Here is a 9,338-nt window from a genome sequence, read left to right as displayed (position 1 = left end):
CTTCCTCATAGGGCTCACCCCTGTGTTGGATCCACACTCGAATTCAACTGTTTACACTTGCCATTGAAAGATAAAAGGAATTGGAAAGACCTAAAGGGTAAGGACCAGAGTAGATAGGTCAGTCGTCTGAAAGTTGAACTTGAAGTCCGCCCTGTTAGAGCAGAGCTCACAGATGAGGTATGTAGACATCGATGGTTAGGATGAAAGTCTCCGGAAGTTTTTAACAGTGGAAATGCTGTTATGTTCCATCGGGTTATACTCAGCATCAGTGATAAAAACGTTGCACAGAGAAAGTTCTTTGGTGAGGAATGCCTCTTCCTCTCCTCTGTGAGCAAATTTGTTCTTTTTAGCATACTACTACAAGAATCTTGGGATATTTTACTTACACCTTACATCCATTGCAGGCAGTCAGAATCAATCTCATAGATGTTGCTTTCCAGCAAAGCAAGCTGAATCTTTCAAACACTCATTACTACCCAGAGCAAGACCAAAAACTTCTCTCTTAAGACTCATTATCTGTCTCCAGAATATTCAGACAATCTAATCTCCCCCTCCTTCCTATTACTCATCCCCATCCAGGTCCTGGGGATACACCTGAAGTCTTCACATCAGACTGACTTTTGCCAGGATGCCTTCCCTTTTGTCTAATTTAGGAATTAATTATATACCCTTTCAAATTATTCTTTGTTTTACGTGTTCCAGTTGAGCCAGACTGCAGTATTAGCTGGAAGACACCTGGCAACGAAGTTCAGTGGTTAAGGACCCAGCTGCTAGAGTCAGGAGCCTGTGTGGGAACCCAGGTCTTGCCACTGACTAGCTAGCTGTCCTCAAGCAAGTAATTTAGCCTCTCTGTGCTTCAGGTTCGTCATCTGTAAATACGTAATAAATAAGGATGTAAATAAGGAAATGAGGATGAAGATGGTAACAGCAGGGGTGCCTGGGTGGCTCAGTTGATTAAGTAGCTGCCTTCAGCTCAGGTCCTGATCTCAGGATCCTGGGATCAAGCCCCACATCAGGTTTTCAGCTCATGCGAGAGCCTTCTTCTCCCTCTCCCTTGGCTACTCTTCCTGCTTGTTCTCTCTCTCTGTGTCAAATAAATAAATAAATAAATAAATAAATAAAATCTTTAAAAAGACGACGGTAACAGTAGCTAACAATAACCTTACCAAGTAGGGTCGTTAGGAGGATTAAAAGAATTACAGTGTGTGAGGAAGTCAGAAAAGTTCTAGAACACTGTGGAAGCTTTCATGCTTATTAGTTATGTCCCACAGAGCTCAGCGCCCAGAAGAATAAAGGGTTTCATATATACATATTCATTTTTATAGCTTTCTTTTGCATATGTAGTTCAAGTGTAATGGGTAATAATTAGAAAACACAATAGAAAAAACAATAAAATAAAAGATATAGAAAATCTTTAAGATATAGAAAAAACAATAAAATAAAGATATAGAAAAAAATAAAATAAAAACTGCATGTCAACTGTATTCAAATTAAAACACAAACAAAACACACCAGCAATGGTACTGCCTGGAGTTAATACTAACGGTATTTTCATACATTCCATTCATCAATTAAACAGCATTTACTGGGGCGCTTGGGTGACTCCGTTGATTGAGCGTCCAATTAGGTTTCAGCTCAGGTCACGATCTCAGGTCCTGGGATTGAGCCCCGTGCTGGGCTTTGTGCTGAGTGCAGAGTATGCTTCAGATTCTCTCTCCCTGTCCCTCTCATTCATTCTCTCTCTCAAATAAATAAATAAATAAAATCTTAAAAAAATAAACAGCATTTACTGAGCACCCAAGATATAGCAAGCTTCATGCTCTTGCTGTCTATGATGTTGAGTAAAAAGAGACACACCTCCTGCCTCATAGAATTTACCATCTGGTGAGAAGGCACTCCTTCATCAAGTAATGATAGAACTATGCGAAGCTGCAAGTTTGATTATTGCTATAAAGGAGAGGTACGTGTGTGGTAGGGAGACCTGACCTAGTTGTGAAGGTCTCTGTTATTGAAGGCTGTAATGCAATGATTACTGAGTTGAGAATTAATACATAGGAATTAACTCAAAGTCGGAAGGGAAGAGTGTGAACAACAGAGACACAATAAATCCAAATGCCCTGCTGTAGAAAGGAGTATGATGGGTGGAGGGGAGTAAAAAAAAAGGGACCCAAGATGACTGCAATGTAGTAGATAAACCTAGTGGCTTAGGGAGAGGGCACACTTAGCAGAGCTTAGTACCCTTAATTTAGAAATTATATTTATTCATTTGACAGATTTTGCCTAGGAGGAACCAAGAATGTACTCCTTTTACATAAATCAGAGTTGGTTTTTTTAAAAGATTTTATTTATTTATTTGGCAGAGAGAGTGCAGGAGCACACAGGCAGGGGGAGTGGCAGAGGGAGAGGGAGAAGCAGACTCCCTGTTGAACAGGGGGCCGGATGCGGGACTTGATCCTAGGACCCTGGGATCATGACCTGAGCCAAAGGCAATTGCTTAACCAACTGAGCCACCCAGGCACCCTTACATAAATTAGACTTACACCATACACTGTTTTTATTAGAAACATTTTTTGAACAATAAATATACAATAATTTAACCTCTTACTGTTGAAAATATAGTTTCTAATTTTCCACTATTTTGAACAATACTGTGACAGATGCTTTTGTATATGGACATTTGTCCAAACATTTAACACAAATTTCTACAAGTGGAATTGCTGGTTCTGCAAATTTGTTAGTATGATTTAATCATAAGCTTGTCTGGAAAATCAGCACATTCAACTGTCAAGATTTGATGCTATGTGATGCTCTGGTCTTCTGAGGTCGATACCACTGTTACGTTTGGGGGGCATTTTTGATGACTTTCAAAAACCACACTCTCATTTTCTTCAGTGTGTGAGAAAGGCCCTCCTATTTCTGACTCTTCCTAACTAATTCCCTAATTAGTTAAAGGTAAATGGAGCTCAGATGATTCTTCCTAGTCTTTCCCACAAATTCAGATCACTCAGTACTGACTGCCAGTGAAGTGCCTCTAGCTGAAGCTCTAGAAGCCTGACTGACCTACTCCCTCCACAGGAGAGGAAAGGCTATTTTAAATCTGTCTCTGAAGGACCTTCCACTGGATTTGAGCCACACTGGAAGAGAAGCCAGGCTCTGATATTCCTTTCATCTCCTCTGGCCTCCTGTTTCGTCCAGTTTCCTTTTTGTGCAGTAAATTCCCTAATTAGTTAAAGGTAAATGGAGCTCAGATGATTCTATTATAGACCATTACCATTCTACCGAGTTGACAAATGCCATCGTCTCGAGTCTGTCTTCCATGGAGCACCTTCAGTATCTACTGGCAACCTGACATTTTCCGCTTTCAAAGTCCTGTTTATGTCCCCACTCTTAGATTACCTTCTAAGAACCCATTTACTGTTAGGTCACAGGTAATTTCTACGCTCCATAGCTAATCTATTCCCATTTTTCTAAAGCTATTCTTTGCATTCCGTATCTTCGTTGTAAAAAAAACAAAAACAAAAACAAAAAAAACCTATTCCCAAGGGCAATGGGACACTCTTGCCTACGTATAAAGCAGCCAGACTTTTGGGTAGAAAGATACTGGGGGGGGGCTAGGTGAAGTTAGTCTTGCAATGTACCAGGCATAGCGCTCACTGCATTACGTAGGTTATTCCATTTAATCTTCACGACAACCCTGTAGGAGAGTATCATGAGGATCCCCGTTTTACAAATTAGGAAACGGGCTTTGGAAGATTGCCACTCATCTAGGGTCATTCAGCTACTGTGTGGGGAGTGGCCTCCACTTCTGCTTGTAAACTGAGGCAATAAAGAAAGGCAGGCCAAGGAAAATAAAAATCGGCGGGGGTGGGGGTGGGGTAGGCAGCGAAGGAAACGTCAACTGACAGACGGCTCCTTTCCTGTCCCCTTTCCTCCTACAACTAAGGCTCCGGCGTAGCTCGCACGCCTCCCAGCGGCCACCTCTTGCCGCCTGCGCTTCCGGCCTAGGGAGGGCGTCATTACTCAGCGCCTTGGGCAGCCACCGGCCACGCGCACGCGTGTAGCGTAAATCGTCGGGTTAGGAGGCGGGCTTTGCGGCCTTGACCCCAACCCTTTCCGGCAGGAGCCGGAAGACGGTCCCTGACGACATTAGCGGCGGCCTGTGCGTGGTAGTGTGCTCTGGGCCGCCGGTTTTCCGGCGTCCGCTGGTAGCCGATGCTGCGGTCTGGGGCCGCCATCCCCTACTCGGATTGGCGGCGCTAAGGCGCCGGGGCAGCGCGCGAAATGTCGTCGGGGCTCCGCGCCGCAGACTTCCCCCGCTGGAAGCGCCACATTTCGGAGGAGCTGAGGCGGCGGGACCGGCTACAGAGGCAGGCATTCGAAGAGATCATCCTGCAGTGTGAGCGGCGGGCGGCCAGGGGAGCGGGCGGGCGGGCGGACCCCGCAGCAGCACGCGGGGTGCCGGCGGAAGCCGTAGGCGGACCCCTGGCGTCGCCTGCGCGCCTTGCGGCGCCCCACAAACCCTACGAGGCGGACGCCGCATGCCGTTTTTTTAGATCTTACACTCTTGGACTTTAGAGGGCTTTCCCTACTAAACTGTGTGTTCTTCGTGGGCAGGCACCGTTCACGCTTGTGTTTGTAAGCCAAGCTTCCACGCCTGTGTACGTGAATAGGGTCTAGAAACGTCCCGTTTGGGGCCTCGTGTGGTTGAAACGGGTCACGGACTTTAAGCATTAACTCAACGTAATTAAGATTGTTCTCCGAAATATTCAGCCTCTGATTCCTCGGACCTCTCGTTTTTTAGTCCACCTTGGTGTTCTTTAACTGGTACACATTTTGAGTCGTGCTGGTTGGTTGGGACATCGTTATTGGAAACTTAAATATGAAGGTTTTCTCCTCTCCCGACCCCTGTCTGCAGTTTGAGTACCAAAATGTTCGTACCCTTAGGTGAGCCTCCCTGAGCATTTCCTTGCTCCCTCCCCAATTTTACGTAACCGATAAATGACACATTTAGGGGGAGAAATGAGCACTCCTCAGTCTTGTGGTTCCATCTGCCCTTTGAAGTAAGCCTGACAAAAGTTTGGAGTCCATGTTGATGGTGAGATTCAAAGTAATAGTCGCCTATTAATGAATTCTGTGCTAAATCAGTGGTTCCCAAACTTATGTGCACATTAGTATCACCTGGATCTTTTAAGAATTAAAAAGCCCAGATGAGTTAAATTGCAGTATGTGAGGGCGGGACGCCGATGGGAGTGTTTTTTGATGCTCCCCAAGTATTTCTAATGTGCAGAGTGGTTTGAGTGCTTCGGTAGATAAGCGGCATGTGTTATTTTCTCTTTATCTTCTTGAAAATTCTATGAAGCAGGTCCTATTGTCTTTTTTAGGAATGGTGAGGAAACCATGCAGAGAGAGATTAATAAGCTTTCTTGGAGAAGCATAGCAGATTCTTCTGGAGTCTGGATTTGAAGACAGACTTGATGGGTCCTAACTTTGTGTTTTGTTTTTCTCACTGGGGTTCTGAAGAAATGACCCTTCCTTGCTTTCACTGAACCCGCGCGCCCTCTTAGCAAAGGTGGGAAGCAGAGTGAGATAATTTGCCGCTGTTGTGTACTCTAAGAGATCCTTACAGCCAGAGAAACACAGAAAGCCCCTCCCACTCAAAAGTGATTCCCAGTGGGTTATGGAAATTCAGGTGGTCAGGTGTTTGTTGAATGTTTTGTCTTAAAAGCTAAAATAAACTTACAGTCAAATTGGGCTGGAAGTTTGACTCCACATCTTACTGATCTTTTCACTTACGTTTCTGAGTCTGATTTACTGCTTTTGTAAAAGGGGCGAATCTCACCCTGCCCGCTTCATAAAAACTGTGTATAAGTGCTTTGAAAGCCATCTTCGAAATAGTCTATAAACAGAAGTTGCTATAATTGCATTGATAGGGATTGGATGGTTTTTCAGCATTGAAAATCGTCATTTTGATGGGGGGGGTGTAGGAGAAAAATCAGAAGATCATGCTGAGCGGGAGCAGGTCATTAAATAGCTATGGGGAATAGTGCTTGCCTGAGGGGCTAGCAGCCCAGACTGATATGAGAGGAGCTGGAGAGAATGACAACCTTTGCCTCTTAGAGCTTTTGTCTTTAGGTCAGCAATTGATATTTGGGGGGCCATTTCCATTTTGTCTGTGGAACAGCTTCACTACTCTCTTCTTCCCTTCCCTGGCCAGTCAGGTTCAGCTCTGCCTCTGAACCTAAAGAGAAAGATGAAAAGAGATTGTAAGGACAGATGGCAGCTTCCCTTCAGCTGGATCCTTCTCTTTAGTGAGAGGAACTTTTAGGGAGGGTCCCTCTTGAATATCTCCTGTCCTTTGAAAGACCTAGTATCTCAGGGCACCCACCTCTGGTGTGACATTTTGAAGATCTTATTATTTGATGTGGGTGAACACTCAGGGTTGGAACCATACTTCCTTGTTCTGCTGAACTGGTTGATTAAATTAACCTAAATCAAGAATATTTCTGTTTCTGCCCAGGAGTTCCATTTCCATATATAAAAGAGAAGTAGAACTCAAGACTGTCTTTAAGAAGAAAAAGATAAGGCCTTCCAGCAGTAATATTCACTAGCATTAATCCTATCAAAATTTTGTTCTAGAGCAGTTCGAGCAGTTCTGATCTAGACAGTCCCCATCACATGTAACTGTTTAGAGAATTTCCCATGATCATTCTGTTTTGCTTAGTGCCCCCTCCCACCTTGCCAGTCCCTGTGTGACTGTCATTTGAAACTACTTGTCTTTTGAATTCCTGCATCATGTTTCCTGTCACATTTGTTACTTTCAGAAGGAAAACTCATTTTCTTCCTTAGGTTCTCCACTCTTGTATTCTTTGACACATTAGCATCTTCCAAAGTCACCTGAGCAAGGAACTTCAGAATAATCTTCGACTTCTTACGAGTAAATGTCTGTCTGTGTCACTGCCTGCTGTTAAAATCTGTTATTTTACCATGGCCAGTAAGAAAAGGTCTGAATTTTTCATTCTGCTCTTTCATGTGTTGGTTCCAGCTTTCATTTCTGTCTGCTTGCCAGATCACTGCTGGCCCTCCTACCTGGACTCTGTCAAACCATCCAAGCATATGAGTAAAGATAACTCTTCTAGTCCTTATACTTGACCTTCTGCTATACTTGAGTTCCTCAAGGCCAAGGACTCTCATTCATATTGTATTTCTAGTGCCTTGATCTAAAAATTACGTTTTCCAAATGTAATAATAAGGTACATAATGTTTCATTTTTCCACTGGGTTTGTTTTGTTTTGTTTTGTTTTGTTTGTAACTCCTGAGATAAACATAGGTAAGTGGGGGACATTCTTGTAAGGATGCTTCCACAGGTTCCTTTGGCTGGGCTGCTCCTGCTTAGGCCAGGAAGCATTGAAGGAGTGTATGTTCCTGGGTTTTGGACAGTTGGTACAATTGCTGTCCAAGTGCAGCACCTGGTACTTGGACACCTCATGAAAGTGAAACATACCCAGTTGTCCCCTTTGGGTTTTTTTGGTCCAAATATTTACAGGATATGTAGTAGTGATAAGGTGTGAATCAGTTATAATAATGTGTTTCTTCTTTTCCTTTTTAATAGATAACAAGTTGCTAGAAAAGTCAGATCTTCATTCAGTGCTGGCCCATAAGCTACAAGCTGAAAAGCATGACATCCCCAACAGGCATGAGATAAGGTATTTTGAAACTATCCTTTGTTGCTTGTGTCTCTTCAGTTAAAATGGATCTCAGTTTAGCTGTCACTTTTCTAATTGAGAGGTACTGTTTCTGTGCTCCACTTTTTGTCAGTTCCTTTCAGATAAGAACTTGTGAAGCCCAGTAACTAAAATCCTTTCTTTGAGGGTATGTACCCACGAAGAAGGCTTTTCAGTAGGTGTTGTAAGTCTGAGAAGTCACTCGAGGCGGGTAACTGGGCCAGTTCCTCCATCAGCCTACAGGGTTCACTTTTCCTGAATAATCACACAAGTAGGCATTCTTGAGCAGATTTACACAGCTCTTATTAATACAGGATTGACTGGTGCATAAACATGAAGTGCTTTTTATACAATACAGGTCTGTTTGATGCTTTTTAATTTCAGTGATTTTCAACGTATTTTAGTAGAGTGAAATTAAGCTAGCAGGTCGCAGCAAGCTTTATTTATTTTACTTAAAGATTTTTTTTAAAGTTTATTTGTCAGAGACATAGCGAGAGAGGGAACACAAGCAGGGGGAGTGGGAAAGGGAGAAGCAGGCTTCCCTCTGAGCAGGAAGCCCGACACAGGGTTCCATCCCAGGACCCTGGGATCATGACCTGAGCCAAAGGCAGATGCTTAATGACTGAGCCACCCAGGTGCCCAAGTTTTTTTTGTTTTGTTTTTGTTTTTGTTTTTGTTTTTTTAAGAAAGATTAGGAAAACCTTGCATTTTAATAGGAAGGATAAGTATTGTTTCATTAAGTACGCAATATGTGTTCATGATGAGAAGTTTGATGTGTTTACATGGGTCATTCATGTAAACTATTTTTCTTTTAAGTTTTTGTTTTCTCGTATTTATTCATTTGAGAGAGAGAGTGTGTGTGTGCTCACGAGCAGGAGGAGGGTTAGAGGGAGAGGGAGAAGCAGACTTGTCACTGAACAGGGCGCCTGATGCGCGGCTCAATCCCAAGATCCTGGGATCATGACCTGAGCTGAAGGCAGACACCTAACTGACTGAGCCACCCAGGTGCCCCGTAAGCTATATTTCTTTTTGAGGGCCATGGTCCAAAAAAATCTAAAAGCCAGATTTCATCAGAAACAGTTTAAATAGAATCATTCTATCATCTTACTGTCTTTTTCCAGATGTTTATCATGTTTCCAGATGTTTATCATGTTTGCATATTAAATTTGAGGGTCAGTATGGGAACAGTACTCATCACTACTCTAGAATCTGTGTACTTTTTTTAGGTGTCAGATAACATTTAGCAACTGTAAAAACGAGTTGGTATTAATTTAAGGGTTTTTTAAAACCCAGAAGTGTAAGGTGCAGCCAAACTTATTTATTCCCATAGCTAAATCTGCAATGTAACTGCATGCCATCCGTGTTTCTTCATCTGGTCTCCTGGCAGACCAGAGTGGGAAAGAGGAACAGAGGGTCCAGCCCAGGTTCTGTCCTTCCTTAACAATAAATTCAAGAGCTGCTTCCTGACTGTGGCCCTGGGAGGCCTACTCTAGTATTTAAAATATTAGTTGTAGCCTTCTGGTCAATATTAGGTATAGAAAATGCCATCTTACCTTTTCATCTAAATCAATCAGCTGAAAACTTGAAATATTTTGTTTCTATCTAATTAGAGTCTTG

At 43.0% G+C, this 9,338-nt stretch overlaps 1 protein-coding gene across 9 annotated transcripts in view; it reads left to right on the top strand.

Annotated features, from left to right (window-relative positions):
• The first annotated feature begins 4,084 nt into the window (after window positions 1-4,084).
• ATG16L1 (autophagy related 16 like 1) overlaps window positions 4,085-9,338 on the top strand; it is a 37,258-nt gene continuing 32,004 nt past the window's right edge. For 3 of the 9 annotated variants that reach the window (XM_082690649.1, XM_082690647.1, XM_082690646.1), the window contains exons 1-2: window positions 4,085-4,396; window positions 7,610-7,703. In XM_082690649.1, coding sequence (XP_082546775.1) covers window positions 4,282-4,396; window positions 7,610-7,703 — 209 coding nt within the window. In that variant the 5' untranslated portion in view covers window positions 4,085-4,281. The remainder of the gene's footprint in view (window positions 4,397-7,609; window positions 7,704-9,338) is intronic. The other 6 variants (XM_082690651.1, XM_082690650.1, XM_082690648.1 and 3 more) reach the window with 4 other exon arrangements.

This window comes from Mustela nivalis (genome assembly GCF_964662115.1).
Source record: "Mustela nivalis genome assembly, chromosome: 11".
Taxonomy (NCBI): Eukaryota; Metazoa; Chordata; class Mammalia; order Carnivora; family Mustelidae; genus Mustela; species Mustela nivalis.
Note: the sequence above shows the minus strand (reverse complement) of the source record. Positions and strands in the feature narration are given on the sequence as shown.